This window comes from Mustela nivalis (assembly GCF_964662115.1).
Source record: "Mustela nivalis genome assembly, chromosome: 9".
In the NCBI taxonomy this organism is placed as follows: domain Eukaryota; kingdom Metazoa; phylum Chordata; class Mammalia; order Carnivora; family Mustelidae; genus Mustela; species Mustela nivalis.
This window is the reverse complement of record NC_139028.1, coordinates 8,836,909-8,860,240: the sequence shown is the minus strand read 5'-3', so window position 1 is coordinate 8,860,240 and position 23,332 is coordinate 8,836,909. Positions and strand designations below refer to the sequence as shown.

The following is a 23,332-nucleotide window of genomic DNA, read 5'->3' as shown; positions in this document are numbered from 1 at the left end:
TAGTTCTTAGGCCAGCTGTTGATTAGACACCTGCTGCATGTTTAGATTCATACTGGGGCCTGTTACCAGCCACCCCTTCACCAAGCTTACACATTTCATGGTGAGGGAACCTGGAAATGCTACGTTAAACACGTTCAGTATTCCTTAGGAACTAAATAGCAGGGTGCTATGAACACGTAGAGAAGGGGAGAGGTTAATCTTGACTTAGTTATTGGAGAGTTGAACACCGGAACCTTGCGAAGAAGGTTGCAGCAAATACCCATGGTGGGAAGTCCCATCTTTTTGGAAAGAAAAGGCTGGGGAAGCAAGCTCTGGGGAGTCCAGCAGCGGAATGGGGAGCAGAACCCCCGCAGTGGCAGAGGGTCCATCCTCAACGCTGGCACAGGGCTTGTGGACAGGGCGTCCTATAGTTGGAGGGATGAGTTCACTCAATTCTAACAAGAATTGCTTCTTTATTTCTAGGGCCTGTTCTTCTCGATGAATTTGTTGAGTGGCAAAAAATCCGTCAAACATCATAGCAAGAACTAATGTGAAGAAAATGCAAACCTTTTGGCACCCATGTGTACACAGGCTAACAAGACGAGGAAAAAATCCAAAGGGTGCATTTTCATTCGTATGAAAGACTTCTCATAGTACTTTTTTTTCCTTTTTTTTAAAGGAAGTTTTCTTGTTACATGTGATGGGCATTGAGCCACACCTCTTCTGAGACTGAATATTGAAGCTTTTGTTTTGAGTTATGTTTATAACATTTATTTCAGAACAATAAAGATTCAGATTTGTGACAAAGGCCTTAAAGTGAAGATCTCCCTTGAGTGTCAGAGTGGTATTTATTTTTGTACATTTTAATTCTCGAATTTCAGAGGATGTTTCTCACCATGAATTTGGAATTTTAAAGATTTTGAACAATCTTAATATTTGGCAACGTAGTCCACTGATGGTACGGCTCATTGTGATCAGCTGTGAACAATTAGGAAGAGTATTGGCCTTGGCTTCTGGGATAATGATGTTCTGATACAGCGAATACAAAACATTTCTGGAATTGGGAGTTCCCCGGCTCTCAGCTCTGGTTTTCTGTGAAACCAGCCATGGTCTTATGCACATGCTTTATCTGAAAAGTTGGGACTTGGAATGATTTTGTCCCGGTATCTTGCTTTCCTAACTGTTAAATAGTGTCATCAGTAAGCGTTCATCAGCATTGCATGTATGTTCTTAGTATGACTTTCAAGTTTCTGCACTGTCAATTACAGAGTTCCATTTCTGTTTGAGAGAGCAAGGTTCCTGTGTTAATGGTCTCAAAAGTCGGCTGATGAGAGACTCAAGAGCAATATCGAGGTTGTATGATCATCACTGTTGTCATTGCTGGTGGCGTATGTGTGATCTCTTTAACTGTCATTTTGTGATACGGAAAGCTTTGTTGAGGGCCCTTTTTTTGTTTTAAAAGAGAACCTTAGCTCTGATGTTGTGGATTCAGTTAAGATACATACAAGAAGAGAAGATAGTAAATTAGGAAGTCTTGGGAGATCTCTGGGTGTAAGGGTGCACAACCAAGGATGCTGTTTATATGGGTATAATCACAGTATTGTTAATTGTCATAACTTTCTAAATGTTGGCAGTAAAGTATCTTGAGGAGAGGAAAGCCTTTCCGAATTCACACAAAAGGCATCTTCGGACGAGGAGTGGAGCTGCGTGGACATTGCTTTTCAGACCGTTGCGCCTCCCATTCACGGTCCAGCCGCAACCCTCAGCAGCATTGCTAATTTCAATTTATGAGTGGAAGGAAGTAAATAGGTTATTTTTCCACAATAAGGACATTTCTGTTGGGATTTAAGATAAAGGTTGATTTTTGAATGGTGAATTTATTTAATGAGTGACTTTCAGTATTGACTGCATAAGGGAAAATAGCATTTTAAAGATTTTTATTATTTGGCTAATGAGCTGGGAGAAAGTGATTACGTTTTACTTGCTTTTTAATGCTAACACTTTGTACAACTTTGTAAAACACTGATACGACAGTACAAAAACTTATTTTTCCTAAATGTTTTATCAATAAGGATAATTTCCTGAAATGTTCCTTCTAAGTATTAGAACCACTGAATTATTAGAACTGAGCGTATATTGACAGTGCTATGATTCAACTACATGAATGAGGTTTTAATATCAAATTTATTATAAGTAAAGCATTTAGATTTTTTAGATGTTTGAATCTTTATAATTTAATTGAGTCTTTCTGCAAAGCACAACTTCTAAACTTGAAGAATGTCGCCCACTTTTATTTAACTTCAAAACCTATAATTTAAGTGAAATCTTAAAAGTTGTCCGTTTATAACATGAAGTAATAGTAATGTCATTGCTGTCCTCATTATTTAAGTAAAAGAAAGAACACTCTTCACTTTGCACTTATCCAAAGTACATTTTGACTTTTGGAATCTCAAAATTAAAATGAAACTTTTTTCCCTTAAAGTCAACAGCCCAGTCCTGCCTGGGCCATACTTGCTTTACTCTGTTGTTCCTGCTGTTTCTCTCACTCCTTAGGTTCCTAACATTTGCTTACTGGGGAGGCAGATTTACCCTCCCTGATCCGTCAGTCAGGATGTGGGCTTCTTCCTTATCTTTCATCTCTTAATTTATATTTGAACAGCAGTTAATTTATTGGGAAAAGTAGAAGAGGTTGAGTGGTGTAAGCAAATAGGGCAGTAGTAAGGAGCCTGCAGTGTATCGAAAGTCTCCTAACTGCTGAGGCTCTTCTTTTTAGTTAGCTTCAAGTGCCTTCCCGGGAATGTTGTACAATTTTCTGAATTACATCCTTTGTATTGGATGAAATCTCACTGGTGCTTTATGGTTGGGAACGACGTGCTTCTAGAATAGCACATCGGTGTGACCCTGCAGGAAGGAAGTAGAGCTGGGGTTGTATTCCCAACTGTGAGCGGGGGCGGAGCTTGTCTCCTGGCCCCTTGGAGCCAGTACTGTTTGACCAGACCTGGTTTCTGCAGGAGGTTGCCAGGGATTCGGGTCACACAGTGTTGGCTCCCAGCAGCTTCCACACTTTGACCTGAATGGGAGATAAAAAGGGATGTTTAGTCATGGGCTGATCTGCATCACAGTGTCTTCTATGATCTAATGATTTCTTTTTTAAATGCTGCCAGTAAAATTCTTGACATACATTTTTGACAGTGATAGTATTTTTATGGATAATGCCTAGATTGTGTTGAGTTGGGTTTTACTCTGTTTGAAGTCCTCTAGGTGAGTGTTTCCTAAACTGGGATGTGAGAGTCTTCTGGGGGATGTGAGAGGGACCCCGAGGACTATTTCTCTTAAAGCAAATGCCTTTACATCTAGAAGACCAAAAATTTATCTTTAACAACATTGAATGCCATGACTTTGCAGGAGGGGAGGAGAAAGGGCACAGTATCTCAGGCATACAGGATGTGTGGAGTAGCTTAGATTCCGAACAGAAGCAGTGTGTTTGCGATGAAACATTGCACTTTGTACCAAGTGTTCCTTTCTAACTGCTCATGTGAACTTATGAATGGATTTACTGGAATATATTCTGTGGTCAGCCTGAGAAGCAGATGATAAGATTGCTGATTTGTTTTACTGCTTTCTTGAAGAAGTGTACTTTTCAAAACTGTGGTAACTCCTAGTTGGGTCAAGTTTTGTTTGGGCTTTGCAAGCTCTTGTCGCCTGAAGTTTTGTGGCATAATTCGTATGTTTATCAGATAACTACAGTGTCAAATAAATTAGGGATATGTTAAAACAATTCAAATGCATTTTTTTTGTTAACTAAGAGAGAAGGCACAGTAATCTCTTAATGGTATTCCTAAAGAATTCCTAAGGAACTAGTACTTCTTGAGTCATACTGGAAATCATTACAAGGAAACATTCACAGAAGAGTTAATTTTCCTTTCAGAAAAGAAAAACAGGGGCGCCTGGGTGGCTCAGTGGATTAAGCCGCTGCCTTCGGCTCAGGTCATGATCTCAGGGTCCTGGGATCGAGTCCCGCATCGGGCTCTCTGCTCAGCAGGGAGCCTGCTTCCCTCTCTCTTTCTCTCTCTCTGCCTGCTTCTCCATCTACTTGTGATTTCTCTCTGTCAAATAAATAAATAAAATCTTTTAAAAAATTACTTGTAAAAAAAAAAGAAAAATAGCAAAATCACATTGATTTCCTCAATAGGGAATGCTGATCTGAATTTTCTGAATCATGTAATTTTTTAATGAATGTAGTTTTATTAGTTTCATAAATGCTTCCTAACAACCAGAAAAAGAGATTGCTTAAGGATTAATCTATCTTGTTGACAGTCACACAGTCACAGTTACCTATGAGTGGTACTGTGGAAACCCCAAAAGCTGTCTCCCTTGTATGATACATTTATGTAGATTAAAGATTGTGGGATGGGGGCGCCTGGGTAGCTCAGTGGGGTAAGCCTCTGCCTTCGGCTCAGGTGATGATCTCAGGGTCCTGGGATCGAGCCCCACGTCGGGCTCTCTGCTCAGCGGGAAGCCTGCTTCCCCCTCTCTCCCTGCCTGCTTCTCTGCCTACTTGTGATCTCTGTCTGTCAAATAAATAATAAACGAAATCTTTAAAAAAAAAAATATTTAAAAAGAAAAAAAGATTGTGGGTCGAGGAGCTTCAGTCCTACAGCTTAGGCAAATTGTCACTAGTTTGCTAATTCTAGCGATTTTTCTAGTGAAATTCTATTTCTTTGGCTCATATCTTTAGAGCTTTTAATGAGCACAAATGATTTACCTTTTCCCAAACACCAGTCTTAATAAAACATCTTCAATTTGCTATATCCACCTTACGATCCTTTGGATCCTGTAGTGGTTCCCTTGCTCCTTCCCTAGACCACTTGTTACTGTTTTGACCATTTTGTCTTTATTTTGTGTGCTTTGTCTGTGATTTGTTAGGGCCTTTTGTAATATGGCTCATTTTTGCGTGAGTTCTAGTTTACCATGTCTTAAGTACTCTTTAAAATATATAGTAAAGTTAGATGTGAATATGAGTATAAAATCTTATCTTGCAGTGCCAATTGTTTTAGACCTTTTTTTGTATTTATGTTATGGGTCTGTGGTCCGTAAATGGAAGAGTTAGAGTAAAACAGTTTCATTAGAAATGTCTTAGTTCCTCCCAAATTCTGCCATTTTGAAGACGTTTTAGCTTTCTCACTTTAAAGTATTAATGAAACTCCTTCCATGGATTGTTTCAAGTATTAAGTTAAAATTGTGGATACTGTGAAATAACCAAATACCATATTAGAAGCTAACAGCAGGAAGCAAGGTGGATATGTAGAAAGCCAGATTTACCCGAAATCCAGTGTATGTATGTGTGTGTGTGTGTGTGAGAGAGAGACAGAGACTTAATGTGTGTGAACCATTACCTGTAATTTGTTTTTCTGTGGAGGAAACAAGGTTGTGCGTAGCAGCTCTTTCCAAGTCTGAAGGTAAAAGGAGGATTTCGCTTTCATGTGTGGTTGCCACCAGTTGTATTTGAACCACAAAACACGAAGGACTTTAATACTGGAGCAGCTAGCCATGTGAGACTTAGTATCATTAATTCATCAAGCTTAGCAAAACTAATTTCTGTGGGTGTTGTCAGCGTGCCTTGAGTATTTTAGCTGTATTATACTGTCAAGCAAATGAGTGCAGAAACCCGACTTGTTTTGGATTCACATCATTCCTTGAAAGACCTGGAAGTAATACCAGAGAAACCTGGGTGGGTTTTCTCTTTGCCATATTTTGTTACATCAGTCACTTGACCTGTGTTCTCTTCAACTTCACCGTACGTAGAATTGCATTAACAGCTGCCAGAATTGTTAGGAGTCCAGCAGGGCCTTGTCCTAGCATTGGTCAGTAAGTGGTAGATGAATAATATACCTTGATATTTGAACAAAAAATGATGCATTTTAATAGTTTTTCTAAACAAAGTTTTCTGTCCTGTATAAACTGAAACTGTCAGGATTTCTTGTTTTATTCTCCCATTTTTTTTTTAAGATTAGGCTTATTCATATTCCTCCGGGACTAAATATTTCAGTAAATCCAAAATATCTGCTCTGTGCCAGCGAGTATTCTAGGCCCGAGTGTGTGTGTGTGTGTATGTGCGCGCGCGCGCGCACACGCGCGCAGTTGATCATAGATAGCAAGGTAATTTAGGGAAAGCAAGTTGAGGAAGGAGTCTGGGGCGTGTGTGAGTATAGGATTGCTATTTAAACTGTGCCCTGACAGTGACACTGAGCAGAGATCTGAAGCCATGAACCATTGTGCTGGTTGCATATCTGGGATTGAGCTTGCCAGATAGAAGGGATATTTCACGTCAAGGCCCTGAGCTGCTAAGTGTGCGTAGTGTCTTCAAGAACCAGCAAGGAGATCACTGTGACGGTACAGAGCAGGAACAGAGGAGTGGCCAGCACTAGGAAGCTGAGGTTAGAGAGATCAGGGGTGGTCATCATGCCTCGTGGCAGGTCATCATAGAGGGCCTTGTAAGCCTTTCTAAGGACAGGCTTTCACAGAGGGTGGTGGGAAGCAGATGGGGTTCTGATCAAAGCAAGGAGGGAAGGCAGCGCTTTGGGTGGGAGGGTAATGCAATAATCCAGACGAAAATGGCATCATTCGGAGGAGGCCAAGGGCAATGAAAATAATAGACCTGGCATATATTTTGATAGTAGAGGAGAGAGTACGCAGAGGAGTTGGATGCGGGGTACGAGAAGGATGAGTCAGGAGAGGCTCAGATTTTTGGCTTGAAACCTGTGAGGAACGAAGCAGCCATTTGCTACTAGAGGGAAGACCCACAAGAGCAGGCTGGGGAGGTTGGCGCGGGACGTGTTCTGGTAGATAGACCTGGTAGGTGTTCCAGGGGCGTGTAGGACAGGCTGGGGAGCGGGGGTACTTGAGTCCGGGTTTGGAGGGGGCTTCTCAGCTGGATATGCACACACATGGTTGACCCGTGAACAGCACACGTTTGAACTGTGCAGATCCACTCTATATGTGGATTTTTTGTTGATAAATTACTGTAAATGCATTTTTCTTATGATTTACATCAGAAGTTATCAGGATGCAGCGCTATGCGTATGGTATACAAACTGCGCGTGAATGGGCTGTTTGTGTTCTCACTAGGGGCTCCGGCTATCAGGCTCTTAGACAGAAAGTTTGGGGGAGTCAGATGTCACACAGGTGGTTGATGGCACGGGGGTGGTGCCCCTCGTGGCCACGTTATTGGAGGGTTGACCCTACTTGGAAGTCACCGGTGGAGAGCCCTCTTTTAGGTCAGGCCACGATGAGCTCGCTGAGAGAGTGCGTGCCGCAGAGCAGAAAGACACTGATGAGAGACATTGAGAGCTGACTTCCCACTTCTCACCCACTAAGTTTGTACACGCGTGACCCTTCTTCAGGATGAAACGTGTAGTGTTCTTATTGTCTACGCACAGGAAGCATGGAATGGAAGCACGGACACTTACCAGTCAGGATTGGAAGCACATGTATGCACGTGGCACTTAAATTCAAAGGATGAACTCCATCGTATTCCCGGAACGGCACAGCTCTGCACTTGAGCTGTCTGCGGCACTCCTTCTGCTGACCTGGAGTGGCACTTCTGCTTCACTTCCTCCGTTTAGGCACAAGGGGGCAGGCTTGCTTCTCGTTTCTGCAGAGCCGCACCTGGATTCAGGCCTGCTCCCGTTGCAGGGGCATCAGTAGATGCTGTGTGTTTTCTGTTGCTGGGAAAGCATCCAATTCTGATGGTTGGTTTCAGAGCATCCAGGACGGGGGCTGATAAATACTTGCATGTGAAGTTCAAGGAGACAGGTGTATTTTACTTCAGGTAGAATCTGGTACGGAGCCCCCAGCCCCACAGGTCCATCAGACAGTCTGAAGCCGGTCGGGAGGAGTTCTGGACTGGATTTACTCAGGAAATGTCGTGAGCCATTAGCTTTGTGCTGTAAGAATTGGGGCTGCAGAGCTGAGTGTGAGAGAGCCCTTGCCTAAAGCAGCTTTACTGTAGCATCTCTCAGCACTTACCGTCTCATGCCTGGTATCGCTGTCTTGTTCCCCGCAATGTTAGAGATCCAGGCTCGCTTATCGCTGGCACCTGCACGTGCCCCGCACAGGGCCTGCACTTAGGCTAACTCGTAGTGTATGAAAAGACACAGAACTAAGGGGCAGGGGGACAGTGAGGGGATTGGTTCCTTTGCAAAAAAGTCCCCTGCAGGAAGGCTCACCTGTGAGGAGCTGGCGTGGTGGTAGAGGTGACTCCAGCTCTTGCTGGGCACTTGCTCCTCTTCCGAACTGCCCAGCGCCCTCCATGAGCTGGCGCAGCTAGGGGAGATGACCTGTTGCTCTCCACGGAGGAGGGCTAGGCTTATCGCTTCTGAGTGGAGAAGGATCAGTGGGGAAGACGGACACATCTTCCTGTCCGTCTTGTGTCTGTTCGAGAAGTATGGGGAGAAAGGAGCTTGCAGGAATAAGGGTCCAATTCTCTTTTTCCCACTTCTCACCCACTAAGTTTGTACACACGTGACACTTCTCCCGTGGCCTCGAGAATAGCGTAGCTCCCCTGGCCCTGTCGCAGAAGCAGAGGGAAGACCGGTGCTCAGACTGACGCCGTGCCCCGGCTAGTTCTTCACTCCAGTACGTGTAAAGTGAGGCTCTTATAGTGACCTCGTAGCATTGTTTTGAGGATGACCTAAAACAGGGTGCAGCGAGTATTAGCTTTATTGCCATCTGGAAAAACATCAGTTGGACTGTGTAGGATGGGTTTGTGGTCACTGAGTGAGTGTTACTATAATAGCATCAAATAAATGGGGGAAAAGATCCACTAAATCAGATAGATTAAAAAATGCAAATCTGGGACGCCTGGGTGGCTCAGTTGGTTGGGCAGCTGCCTTCGGCTCAGGTCATGATCCCAGCGTCCTGGGATCGAGTCCCACATCGGGCTCCTTGCTCAGCGGGGAGCCTGCTTCTCCCTCTGCCTGCCACTCTGTCTGCCTGTGCTCACTTTCTCCCTCTCTCTCTGATAAATAAATAAAAATCTTTAAAAAAAATGCAAATCTCTCAGGAAATTAGTCTTTAATGTCAATGATAAAAACTAATTCATTTTATTCTGTTACTGTGGGGCTATGTAGTGAAATGGTTTTTCAAAGGGACGATAAATAGACCTAAATGAGATGATCAGTCCAGAGTGTAGTCAGCAGCAAGGACTGAGTGCTGGTGACACTGGCTGCCATGGCTGTCTTGAAAGTGGATCGATTTGACCTCATAGTGGGGACTTTCTTTTAATATAAAAATTATAAAGCCAAAACACTGGAATTTCTCATTAGACTGTTTGATTCTCTTAAACTAGTTGTTTAAAATTTTTTTAAGTAGCAGAACTGCTTTGCAAACGAAATTGTATTTAGAAGCACAGTATTTACAACAAAGATGTCATGCTCTAGTTGGAGTGGAAGACCCAGACCGCTTTGGGAAGGCTCAGAGGAGCTCCTTGCTTTCAGACAAGCGTATTGTGAAAATCAGTCTTTCCACGTTTGCGCCTTGCCCTGTCAAATGTGAACAGACTATGTGACTCTGTTTAGAAACTTTGGTTTCATTCTCTGTATAGAAGCCAGGAAGTGGCTGGCATTGTGTTAGCACGGAATGGGAGGAAATCTAGTTCGAGCAGGACTGGAAATGTTTATACTAGAATGATAAGTTTTGTGACTCTTCTGTCTTAGTTTCATGACCTAGAGTTGGTCTAGAGAGGTGAGAGCTGTAAGAGCTGCCACAAGAGGTATGGAGTAGACACAGGAGTGAGTGAGTGTCTGTGGGCTGAGGCTTCAGTGTGGCCCCGTACCACGTAGGATAAGCAAGACCGTCCAGTCTCTGCCTTGTTGGACCCCAGTCCCTTGGTGGTGAAGCAGCTCTGTGAGCAGAGACCCTGTAAGTCACATGTGTCGTTTCCCCCACCCCCATGTCTACTCAGTGATAAGGGCTTAATAGATGTGTATCAGATGAGCGGACACATTTACGTCTGTCTTCTCGACTAAACTGCACGTCATTGGGAAGACAAGCCCTGTTGCACTGGTCGTTTTGTGCCCAGTGGGGGCACGTGGCCAGTAACTTAAAGAGTTAACCTGCAGAATTCATCAGGGGACGAATAAATGAGCAAACGTGTGCCTGTGGACCTGAACGCTTGGTGTGCCTTCCGGTTTGAGTTAAGATGCTGGAGGGTACCTCATGCCTTCTCTCAGGCTCGGGTGGCCTGACTCACAGAGGCTGTCAGCTGTGCTCGTAGACCTGAACGAGCTTCACTTCGAGCGGAGCCAGAGTCGTCCCGTACGAGCCGGCCCCAGAGCGGTTTCTGACCCAAGAGCAGTGCCCCACGAAGCATTGTCTGAGCCCGCACCATTTGCGTGCTGAGTGACACGCCACTGTGGCTCAGAGGAGGGACAGTAGTATGGACCAACGTGGCCAGGTCGGGTTCTCAGAGCCAATAAGACTAGAGGGAGGTGTGTTTTGAGAGGCGGCGACTTGGGTGTTTGGAACCAGGACACAGACAGCTGGAGCAGGGAGGCGCGGCACAGTGCCCTGGGCTCCAAGCGGCAGGATCTGGGGGGCCCTGGCTCTGCTGCTTCCCGGCCCCGTGGCCTCGAGAATAGCGTAGCTCCCCTGGCCCTGTCGCAGAAGCAGAGGGAAGACCGGTGCTCAGACTGACGCCGTGCCCCGAGGTGCCGGTGAGCCGCTTCGTGAAAGCTCCCGTGACACGCTGGCCTCCAGATGTGTGTCTGTGGAGGGACCGCACGAGGGGCCCGGCCGACGGGAAGAAGGGCGCTCGGGAGCGTCGGCTCCGGCATTTGCCGGTGAGGCTGTCCCCGGGGTAGGGAAGGAAAGTGAACATATGAAGCCACCAGATCTGCTTCGGGGATTGCTGGAAGCTGCGTTGAGACTCGGCCGTGCTACTTTGGAGTGAGTCAGTCACGAGCTCTTTATGCCGACCTGATTCTGAAGGATGGTGCCGCGCTGAGAGAGGCAGACCCCAGAGGAAACCCTGCAGGAGAGCTTCACAAAACCCTCCTGGGGGTGGCTGCTCCCTTGGCTCTAACGGCTCGCCTCTGGGCTTCCTAAGGCCTCTGTTGTCTTTATTCCTCCGCTGCTTACTTGTCTCACATTTTGGCCGTCAGGTGGTTACACCGACTGGACTCCTGTTGCCCAACAGTGGACACGTAACGGGTGGCAGACCATGCCGAGAAGGGAAAGTAGGATTCTCTTTTGCCTCGGAATGTATGACTTGGTAATAGCAAGCCTGGTCTTTGTGACGCAGGATTGGGTTTGTTGTCACTTGTCCCTCCGGCGCACAGGCCACTCTCTCTCTCTTTTGCCTCCTGTAGCCGCTAGGGGTTCCTTCCCCTTATCCCGAGAAACCTCCCTTCCTTCCTGCCCGTCTTTGAGCCGCTGTCCACTTTGTAGGTACTTGTTTTCAAGTGTTGACCGCGCTGTATTGTAACGTACAATTTACAAGTTCGTTTTCTTAACTAGACTGTGGTCTTGAGAGCAGGCCGGGGTACTTGCCTTCGCTTGTCCACTGTTCACAGCTGCACAGTCCAGCGAAAGCAATCAGTGGAACAAACGAAGATGAACAGATAAGGAAACCATTTTGCTTCTGTAAGATGTGTAATTATCTTCTGTGTATTCTTCTTACTGTATGGTAGGCGTTCCATTACAGCCCTGTTTTTAATGTGGACCTTTGAAAGTTATCATCAGGTGTAAATCCAAGTGAGGAATGCACATTAAAACAGTTAGGATATTTTTGCCTCTGGAACTGGCACAGATTTTTAAAACTAGTCACACCCCTGGCTGATAAAGGTACAGGGAAACAAGGATTTTTGAATTTTGCTGAAATACATTTTCTATTAGTATTTGCTAAAGGGAATATGAACTGGCAGGACCTCTTCTGGAAAGCATTTGGGGGGAGATGCAATCAAAGGCTTTGGTAATGCTTATCTCCCTTCACCCACCAATTCTATGCCTGCGAATTTATCCGAAAGGATAAATAAAAAAAATTGCAAAAGATTTTTTATCATAACCTAGTTTATAGCTGGGAGGGAAGGAAACCGTCTCAATGTTTAACCACACAAACACTGGTCATGTACATTACAGTCCTCCTTTGGAGTAGTCTGCTGAGAAGAATCCACGCTGTGTCGTGGGAGTGGGGAGGAACGGGCTTGGAAATGGCACACGCCACCAGCTGCTCCGGCGCGTGTGTGAGCGGACAGGGAAAAGCCTGAACGTCTGCGTTCCAGAACTGGAAAATGGCGACCACCAGGAGTTTCATGTTTGCTTCATCCTCCGCATTTTCTCTGCTAACCATGAGTATGTATCACTTGTGTAATTTAAAAAAGTAAATAAAGGTGCGATAAAGAAGCGTGCTTCCCCCTTTGCTGATGACAAGCCCCTCCCAGTGGAGGAGGAGGGAATGAGCTGAAAACACTGTTCACCTGGACCCAGTGCAGCGGGCCAGGCTCCCCGCTGTCTCGCCTGGTGCCCAGGGCCTCACAGGACACTCTGGAAGCTTCCCAGAAGTAACACTCGTTCACTCATCACTCGCTCATCCAGGAAGCAGTTGTTGACGTCCTACGGTGACCTCAGGACTTGGGGTATAAGAAGAAGTGTCCAAATCTTGAAGGCCCACGGTGTTTGGGGGGTTTTGTTTTCATTGAGGTGTGATTGACATGATTCCGGGCACACATCAGAGTGTCTGGGCACCTGACACCTCATGGCACGGCCTTTAGGGTAGGCCTGGCGGCCTCCATCAGCACGCGGGCTTATCGGGAGTTGGATGAAGATGATTTAGGAAAACTCTCTTTCTTTGGAGTCAGAAAGGGATCCCAAAGAGATTGGCCCAAGATTGAACAGACCATAAACAGCACTTCTAGACGGGACCTGGGAAATACTCCCTCTCTCTGGTCACCTAGGCTTCCTGTCTTGTAAAAGGCCTATCTGCACCGTGGCAGACCCGCAAAGTGAGAGGACATCTTGGACCCGATGCTTGTGTCTCTTGTTTCGTATCTTCAGAGGCCTGAACTGGCTTCCCTTGGTCTCACCGGATTTGTAGTGAACTAAAGCTTCGTGTCTAGGAGATTTCTGTATTAGCCATTACTAAGTTACTTGTCCCTCCAATGCTAGTTTTGCTTTGTATTTAACTCGTCAATACAACTGGACAAAGCCGATGAAAACCTTTCTTTTCTTCCGTATCAACTTCTTGCTTCTTACTTGTGGAGAGCGGCCGTTCAGCCGGTCAGTAACCCATCTATTGAGTATATCTATTTTCTGCGAAAAGATGATTTAGGTAGATTTTGCTGAAATCCAGACACTTTCCTTACAGCCCGGCACAGCGCTACGGCAACTTTCCACGGACACGTTCCTTGTGCGCTACCTTCCACAGCATAGCCCTGACCCACGCACTTTCTCTTCCTTCCAAACCCCTCAACCAGTGAAGATCCTGTGTCTTCCGGGAAGGCTTCGCTCACCCGCACCAGTCCCCAGCATCCTCTCGCTCCTCCGGCATTCGTCACATGGCGTTGTCTTGCTCAGAGCTCCTTGAAAACGCCGCTGTGACCTTGTATTTTCCAGACACGCTCAGTTCCGTGTGAGACCCACCAGCAGGTCTGCACACACCTGCCTCCTTGCTGATCGGATGAGGAAATGGTGGGCAGGGTGAACACGTCTATTTGCTTACCGTGTTAGAAGGCTGACAGAGGTTAATTTGGAGTGAATTGTTTGCGCGGTTCCCTGTGATCTATTATCACGGCCTCTTCTTCATTACTGGTCAGGAGTGCGCTGTGTGTTTCTCCTGGGTTGAGAGAACCATCTCACAGGGCCACATTTTGGAGAAGCCACCCTCGGTAGCTGTGGACGATCATGGAAAATGCGTACTGCTCCCCTGTCGTCTGCACTGCAGCTTCTCGTTCCAAGCTCCGGGCACATCACAGACCATGCTTTGGGTGTCCCGTGTGTGTGTTCCCCAGGGACTCAGGCTCCAGATGCGGATTTGCTTCAGAGCAGCCCCTGATCTCGTGCGGCAATCGCCTCCCTGGACATGGAAGAGGTGAGTCTAGTCCACGTGCAGCCGCGAGTTTGCTGGGGGACATTCGGCTGGCCATGCATCTTTCCAAGGCTTCTGCTACTCAGTGTAATGTGAGAGCACGGGGTTCGGTGGCCACGGCCCCTTCCTTCTCCAGGATTCTCCTGCAGGCTGGTGTGCTCTCCTGGAGTACCGTGACCTGACGTTCGCTCTCACAGAACCTGAAGAATTAATTCACTGCGCTTGGCTTCGAACGTCAGTGCTCAAGCCAGAGGAGGGCTTGCCCTGCAGCCTTACACTTGTTCAGGCTGTGTGTGGGTGTTTTCTGTCCCGCTCACTGCGGGTCGCCCCTGACACTGACCCTTTACGCATTTCTTCGAGGCTTCCGGGGTTGTTTCTGTGGAGTGGACTCCTTTGTCCATGTGACAGACCGTGAGGAATTTGAAAATAACAGTAGTACCTCAGCCATGAGTCTCGTCTTCTCCAGGTTGGAAAGTTCTAGTTTCTTCAACAGTTTCTCCTGGGACCCACTGGTTCTTCATCCCTGGAGCAGCCCATTCGTACCTCCACACCTGCTTGACTCTGAAGATGCCATTCTTCTGCCTGATCCATCTTTCTCTCTCCCTTCATACACGCAACCACATCCTTCAAGACCCAACTAGAGCCTTCTTCGTCCCGCCACATCGTGTCCTCTGTCCTCTCTGCTTCTCTCTTGCTTTACTATGTTTTACACAACCTTTGCTACAGTGAATTTTATATTGTACCTTAAGTTTCTTACACACCTATGTGGCAGGGGACCTTCACTGACCTGTTCCCAAGGCCCAGGACATGGTGAGCATGCACAAGCAAATGAATGAATGAATGAATGAATGATTTTCTAGCATGTACTGTGGGTTCTGGTAAACAGTGGGCGCTCAAGAAATGTTTATTGAAGAATAAATGAGTTCATGGTGAACAGACAAATACATGCTTGTCTCATGATCCTTTGAATCCTCTGAAAATATTGAACTAGAACCATAAGACTCCAGAGGTGACACCTCCAGTATAGGTGCAGGGACCGGCTTAGTCACGTCTTTCCCCCTTTGCTCATTTGTTTTGTTTCTTAAATCCCACCCATGAGTTCCCACCCATGAGTGAAATTGTGTGGTGCTTGTCTTTCTCTGACTGATGTGTTTCACTTTAATCATGCCCTCTGGCTCCGTTCACATCACTGCAAATGGCAAGATCTCATTCTTTTTGATGGCCGCGTCATAGTCCGTTGTTTGTGTGGACCACACCCTCTCTACCCAGTCCTCAGTCCACGGACACTCGGGCTGCTTCCCTGTCTTGGTTGCTGCTATAAGCACGGAGGTGCGCGTACCCTTTCAAGTAGATGTTTTGTGTTGGGTACATAGCCAGCAGCAACTGAGGGGTCATAGGGCAGCTCTGTGTTTAACTTAATTTCAGATTCACATTCACATTACTAGGAGAAGAGGGAAACTTGGCGAGCGCCTGCGTGGTCTTTCCTCTGGCCCTGGTGCCTTTCTCTGCTGTTCTGCCCCGAGTGTAGCCGAGGGAGCCCACAACTGCCCATGCCCCCTGCATTCTCCGTTTGCCTTGTGAGGCTGCTCTTGAGACGCCCTGGCCTCTGTCCTGCACCCCCATGCTTTCTGCTGCCTTCTGCTGCGATGAGCTGCACTGCCGTCCTCTGACTTCCTTCTCAAGGTCCTGCTAAACTCATGAACGCCTTTCTTTAACATGAAAAAGTCAATAACCAGAGGCGCCTGGGGGGCTTAGTGGGTTAAGCACCTGCCTTCGGCTCAGGTCATGATCCTGTGGTCCTGGGATCGAGTCCCGCATCCGGCTGCCTGCTCAGCGGGGAGTCTGCTTCTCCCTCTCCCACTCGCCCTGTTTGTGCTCTTGCTTTCTCTCTCTGTCAAAGAAGTAAATAAATCAATCTTTTTTTTTTTAAGTTAATGTAAGACTTAAAAAAAGTGATGATTAGCAACCCTCTGTTATGTGTTAAAGTGATACAAGCTTTCTTAGAAACAAGAGCTGTGATTTAATGTGGTTCCCAATATACATTAATGTGCTGTCTGCCCTGAACTCCTTATGCCCTTCCAGTATTAACATACAGAGGCCTTCCACATCTTCTCTGCGAAGGCAGGTGGTGGTGGATCAAACACGGGGAAGTGGGAGCACAGAGCACAGTGTGTGCGTGGCAGGGATGGGAAAGAGCAAAGGAAATGACACCAACTCTCGCTGTGGGTTCTATGAGTTGTCCGTCCTGTTCCTTTGATCGGAAAAACATGAAAGAAACCAGTGGGGCTAGTGGAAGACAAGTAAATTGTTTGGACTTCTGATACATGTATGTAATCGGAATAGGAGAAAAACAAAACAGGAAAGAGGTACTTCAGAAGTATAAACAGATCCGTATTGTATCACTTTATGACACAATCCAATTTCCAGAGGGTAACTAAGTGGAAAGAATGACAAGTGGGGAAAGAAAATCACATGGACCAGATCCTGGCCTTGCCAGAGATTCCAACTACTTAACATGTGAATTTAAAAGATTACTTAAGTACTTAAAAAATAGAAGTGATTGAGAAAAAGCCCAGTAATATCTAAAAGTAAAAAGGGATAAGCAGAAATCACTTATTTCCTGGACTCTTAGGCGACTCAGCTGAGTGTCTGCCTTTAGCTCAGGTCACGATCCCTGGATCCTGGGATGGAGCCCTGCATTGGGCTCCTTGATCAGCGGAGAGTCTGCTTCTCCCTCTGTTCCTTCTCGTGCTGGCTCACTCTCTCTCTCTTGCTGTTTCTCTCATAAATAAATAAAAATCTTAAAAAAAAAAAAAAAAGAAATCGATTCTTTAAATCAGCAACTACTTCTTTTAAATATAAATTTCTGTGTGCTTCAGGGGAGAATGGTCTGTTGTGTTATAAATATGTCAAGGGAATTTGCACATCCTCTTTGTGGGGTTGGTCTGATCCTTTTAAAAGTTAAGCTGGAGAAAACTAGAAAATCTGACCATTTACAGCTGGGAGTTCACCATTCTCTTTGTACTTTTGTACCCTTAGTTATTACCAGTCAACAGAGCTCTGGATTAGAAGCCAGACCATTTGCCAGGATCCTTTCCAGGGTTTGTCATATGGTTCTAATAAGATAAGGCCTGGCAGAGCACTTTATAGGCTCTAAAGCGCCGTTCAGCGAGTTCAGATGGTATGAATAAGTCAGTATGCAGCAGTTAACAGTGTGAAGTGCATGTAACTGTGACAGAATTCCATGATTAGGAAACTAATCTAATAAACATGTCACTAAAACTGTGATTAACACATCACTGACCATTTCCCAACTTTGAAAGCCATTTAGTGGTTTGAACCTATTCAGTCAATAAAAGAGACCAGGGCATCTGGGTGGCTCAGTTGGTTAAGCATCTGCCTTCAGCTCAGGTCGTGATCTCAGAGTTCTGAGATTGAGTCCCACTTTGGGCTCCCTGCTCAGCGGGGAGCCTGCTTCTCCTTCTCTTTCTGTCAATCCCCCCTTCTGTGCTCTGTCTCTCTCTCTCTCTCTCAAATAAACAAAATCTTAAAATGAAAAATAAAGAGACAACTTGCTTGGTATACATGGGGAAATTGATTGTTAACATCAGAAGGACACTCGGTAATCATTAAGCAAGGGGGAATCTGCATTTAAGTCATTAATTTTTGCTCATTGAATTTCGGGAAAGATCAGAGAAGTTTGGAATTGTGAATATTATTCAAAAGAGTCACCCTAAAACCCCATTGCAAAAATTAAAAAATTGATTTTTCTGGACTGCTGGGAAGTTCAAGTAGTAGAAGCTATAATTCTCACCCCCCCAGGATTGTTACAGATGAACTGGTCTCTGAGCATAAATGCAAAATTACAGAAGATACATTCTCCAGTTAGACCACGGGGTTACTCTGCTTGGCCTCACTTCTTAAATCCTAACACGGCTTTATTCGGATACTGTCCTCTGCTTCCTGGGTCCCACAGGGAACTCCCATGCTCTAAGACCGATGCATCAGTTTATAACTTTGTTTCTCTTCAACACGAATAATTAAACATCGTATACAGAAGACACACAAGTAAAGTTTATGTTAAAACAACCAATAGGAATTTCCTGATCATGGCTTTTATTTCATTTTCTTATTTTTTTTTTTAAAGATTTATTTATTTATTTGACAGAGAGAGATTACAAGTAGGCAGAGAGGCAGGCAGAGAGAGAGAGGAGGAAGCAGGCTCCCTGCTGAGCAGAGAGCCCGATGCGGGACTCGATCCCAGGACCCTGAGATCATGACCTGAGCCGAAGGCAGCGGCTTAACCCACTGAGCCACCCAGGCGCCCGTCATTTTCTTATTTTTATATTAAATTTTTTAAAATTTATTTTTTCAGTGTTCCAAGATTCATTGTTTATGATTACAACTTTTCAAACTCACGTGTCGATGAATTGAATGTCCTGTTCATGGGAAATAAAGGATATTTTCCTAATGTGAACTTCTCTGACGCATAAGAACAGGAAGGATTGAAAATGACCAAATGACATTAATCTCGGATTGAAAGCTCCTTGTTTTAGAGATCCGCCTTGGGATTCCTGGGCTGTTAGGAACCCTGATGATACCGTGGGAAGAGTTCCCGCCTCACGATGCTTGTCGGGATATTAAAGGAATTGATCGTGTCAGTGCTTGGAATGAACGGTGTCTGATGCAGATCAGTGTGCATAAATACTAGCTACTTCTTCACACTGTTCTTTTAAATCAACCCAAGAGTATTCCCTGAGGAAACGTGTCGTCTGCCCAACAGCAGAAATTACTCTTTCTACATTGCAATTTTCCTCCCTTTATTTGTGTCTGTCTCATGCTTCTCACTCTTGTCACCTCCTGTTACTACTGGTTTTTATTGTTGGAAAGCTAACGGTATGGTTCGGTGACCTCAAAACGACTGGTCAGTTCGACCTGGCCACGTGTTTAGCAGCCTGGGATGTGGAGGAGGGTGCTGTGCTTTGCAGCACGCTTTCCTCTTGTCTGGTGCAGCAGCAGTGCCCTCTCTCCGTCAGGCGGTCGGGCTGCCCGTGCTTTCTTCCTAGACCAATCCAGACCACGTGAACGAACTAATCCAGGGCTTCCTGCCCGAACCGCACGCTTCCTGTGTTGTATGTATGTGCTTCAGGCGCGTCTGTCTTCTTTTAAGCAACAGTTTAGGTTCCTCAATGGCTTGATGTCATGGAGTCATTACCTAGTTATACCAGGGAAAAAAAAGATTCTCTCTTCTTTATCATTCCTTTTACCATCCAAATTATACTCTTTTTGTCAGAAGATTTCTCTTGGAGATGATCCTAATTCACCCTGTTTCGGTGGTTGTTACCATCTGGATGAAATGAAAGGAGGAAATGTGGTTATGATCATGGTTAATTATTTTGATTTTTAAAAACAGCTCTTTCTTTCCTAGAGTTCTTTTTCTAAGGAATCGATTTTTTTTTCTTTTTTGCTTTGTTTTGTTTTGTTTAAGGCGTTTTAAGTCTTTGGAATTTGTGATTTGAAAAAGCTGTATCCCATTCTTCCTAACTTTTATCCCCTTGGTAGAATAATTCAAAACAAGATCTGCCTAGTATTAACCCATATCACAACCACCTGGTGTTTTTAAACCGCGGTATCCAGGGGCCCACCCCAGAACTACCAAACCGAAGGTCTTGGGGTGAACCTGAGAGTCTGCATTTAGTGTGCTCTCAGGTAATTCTTAGATATTTAGGAGGTGAGAATTATTGTTTTGACCCTTAATATGCTAGAAAATGAAATCCTGTTTTGCACTCCTTTAAAATTTCCATTCTGTAATTTCAAGCTACTTAGGATGATGCTTGGTTCAGTAAGACAGTGATTTCTGAGAGCGGGGCCTTCTCTCTCTCTCTCTCTCTGTCTGTGTGTGTGTGCGTGTGTGTGTACACAGACACACAACTTTATCCTGTCAGCCTCCTATGGTCCCATAGTCCTAAACACTAACAAAACCCACCTCACATCATCCCATTTCTACAGGTGTTTCTGTATGTCACACCCTCCACCTTCAGACTGTCCGTCACTCAAGGAGGGTGCATGGCACTTGAGAGGTTAGACACAGAGTATGTATTTGTTGTTCTAAATATCAGATACATTTTGTATCGCTGTTTAATCACTTCCTGTGTATTAACTATATATTCTCAACATGGGAAAACACCTCAGTGTAGACTTACATGTGCAGGCCTACATTTTTGTGGTGTCTAAGAGATACCCTTCTGTGCACGTAGTAGAGACGAATGTTGGTAAACCAGTTCTGTATTCAGTAAGAGTTCACCGTTTCCATGAACAATTTAAGTCAGAACCAAGCAAATATTTAATTTATATGTTGAAGACAAATAGGAAAAAATAAACCAAATGACTCTTTGCCCAGTCTTATTTCTGGAAGAACAGCTCAGCAGGGCTGAGCCCAGTTTGGTTTACAGGCTTGGTTTCCACAGCTGGGTGGGGCTCGTGTACCAACCAGTTGAGCCATTGTCCCCGCTGTTTTCTTGTATCTGGCCAGATCATGCAGTTGGCAAAACTATCTAAAATATTGTGTGCTCGGCCGCTCTGGATACAGCCAAAAGCTCGGTTGTCAACGTGGAGCCATGCAGTTGGCGGATCTACTGAGGGGAACATTCCTTATTTGCAGGCAAATGATTTCTTTTTCTCTGACTAAAAATATATTTAGATGGATATGGTTTCAGATGTGTAATCACTGTTAGGTAAGCTGCCTGTGTGCATTTCATCTGTAAGAGCAGCCAACAGAGGGGCGCCTGGGTGGCTCAGTGGGTTAAGCTGCTGCCTTCAGCTCAGGTCATGATCTCAGGGTCTTGGGATCGAGTCCCGCATCGGGCTCTCTGCTCGGCGGGGAGCCTGCTTCCCTCTCTCTCTCTGCCTGCCTCTCCATCTACTTGTGATTTCTCTCTGTCAAATAAATAAATAAAATCTTAAAAAAAAAAAAAAAAAAACGAGCAGCCAACAGACAAATACCTTCTGTTCTCCAGTTCCGAGGAAAAAACTCGTCTAATTTGCTCAGCAGGGTGCAAGAATCAAGGAAATGATCTTAGATTGAGAATTCAAGTTCAAATAACATTTCAGAGCGTGTTCTACCCCAGGCTTGCAAATTAACACGCTGTCCTGTTCTTACGAAGTTCAGTCTGAGACCTGCCAAATGATGTGAACTCCAAGAGATGTTCTGTTGCACGCCCCTTTCCCCACAGCCAGGTCCTGGCTTGCCACAGTCAGTCCCTCTAAACTTCCCCTCAGAACTTCCTGGCACCTCCCGTAATCGAAGAGGAGACGTGACCTCCTGAGTGTTGAGCTCCTACCATGTGCTTAGTCCTTGAAAGATGTTCTCTCCTCCAGTCCTAACAATTCTCGAGGTGGATTTTACCATTCACAGTGAACATGTGGAAAATTCCATCCTCAGCAAGGCGCATGCTTGGTAACTGATTTGGTAATTTCTCTTTTCAAGTCTGGTATGCTATCTAGTGTCACATATGAAATAGTCATACGAAATTGCCTAATGAATGAGGGAATTCCGTGAGCGACTCCTGAGTATCACCTTGAATCAGTCTCTGAATTCTCGCTCGCTTGCTTGCCCTCTCTTCCCCATGGCAAACTTTGATTCAAGTGGATTTGGGGATCCCCTGGCCCAAGTTCCTCTGTGACTAGAAGTCACCTCCAAACTGTCTTTGTCACAAAGTTGGCCAGCCCCTATTGGTCTTCTGGGGAAGCTGGGTCGTTCGTTAATGGGTGAGGTGGTCTGTTTCATTCTTGTGTGGTCTTTACTATTAGAAAGGCTCTCCTTATACTGAGATAAAATCTGCTTCCAGGTTGAAGGATGGCATGGAGTTGTGGGGAAAGCTTAGGCCTGGGGTCAGAACATAGGGATCTGGCCTCCAGTGTTTTCACATGAGGCACGACCCAACCTCTCTGAACCTGCCTCCTCACCTGCAGAGCTTCCGTAATTGGTAATAGGTGTGAAGACGTCTGCATTACCTAACCCACAGGGGCATTACGAGAACCAAAATCACCCAGCGGAGATTTATTCTTCCTTTACTAGGAATAAATCCAAACAGAAAGCTTGGTTGTTCCTCTTCCACCTCCTGGACTGTGAAGAACAATTCTACTCATCATCAAAGAAAACAGGGGTGCGCCTCATTACATCTCGTCTTCTTTATACGAAAGAGCTCTGCTTCCTTATGTACCTTTAAAAATATGAAAGTGATAGTGTTCATGTAAAAACTCGTCCTGGCTGCCTCCTGGACAAGGACCCTGCTGGATCCTCTCTGGTACATCAGATGTTTCCGAGACAGGTGCCCAGGACTGGCCCCCACGCCGCGGGGTCGCTCTGCCATGCCAGCCCAGGATCAGCGTCATGGTGGCCCTGGGCCAGGACGCACCCGCTGGGATAAGGCAGCCTTGGGCTGCGCCCGCATTTACATCCATGACAGCAGGAGCCAAGCTAGGAGCCAAGCTAGGTCCAGATTGTGTGTTGTGGGGGTCAGGTCCTAGCTACCATCCTGCTCTGTCTTCCCGGGCCTGTGATCGTGAGGTTGTGGTTTTTAACCGAAATGTAGACCACTGAGCTTACTTATAGTTGACTTAATTCATCGTGGTTTTCGCCTGTCATGCCAGTCCCTGCAGTGTTTCTGACCTCTTCTTTTTACCTACCAATGAGTAGCTACCTCTAGAGGTCTTATGACATCAGCAAAAATGATAAGTCCTTTTTGTTGTTAGCTACATTTCTGATAAAAACGCCCAAGAAGATATGGCCTGTGAGGACCCTGTGAGCGTCTTCTCATTAAAGGATTCCCGCTACTCTTGATTAGTCTTCTGGTTATTTCTGATAAGAGTGCGTCTCCCATATAGACTGTGAGCTTGGTCCCCATAGGGGCCCTCAGATTGTGTCATGGCTGGTAGATAGTGTTTGCTTCGTGAGAGTCTGTCACCGGAGAGGGAATGGATTGCTTAGTGGAGAGCTGCTTCCTTGGCTGTGGTTATCCGACATTGACCCGTCTTACTTGGCCAACATCCAAATTACATTTTCTTTTTTTGCTTTATCAGGTATATCCCAAATCAATGGAAATAACCCCTTTGTCTAAAGACGGAATAAGCCCGTTACAGGAAGGAAGTAGATCCACTGATACGACTAGAGTTTAGTGCGCTCCTCCGTATTTATTTGTGGGTAACGCGTATCTCCTCTCCAAGTGTTCACGCAGCTTCTGTGTACTTACTTTCCCCCACTTCGGCTTC

The 23,332-nt window shown here is 45.6% G+C and overlaps 2 protein-coding genes across 4 annotated transcripts in view; one reads left to right on the top strand and one right to left on the bottom strand.

The window, feature by feature from the left end:
- The window catches only part of DCUN1D5 (defective in cullin neddylation 1 domain containing 5), a 25,442-nt gene extending 24,642 nt beyond the window's left edge, over nt 1-800 (top strand). The window contains exon 7 of one of the 3 annotated variants that reach the window (XM_082684006.1): nt 411-800. In XM_082684006.1, the coding sequence (XP_082540132.1) occupies nt 411-481 (71 nt within the window). In that variant the 3' untranslated portion in view covers nt 482-800. Of the gene's footprint in view, nt 1-385 lie in introns of all 3 variants that reach the window. The other 2 variants (XM_082684005.1, XM_082684007.1) reach the window with 2 other exon arrangements.
- Nucleotides 1-23,332, bottom strand: part of DYNC2H1 (dynein cytoplasmic 2 heavy chain 1) — a 670,805-nt gene that overhangs the window by 297,345 nt on the left and 350,128 nt on the right. The window lies entirely within an intron of this gene.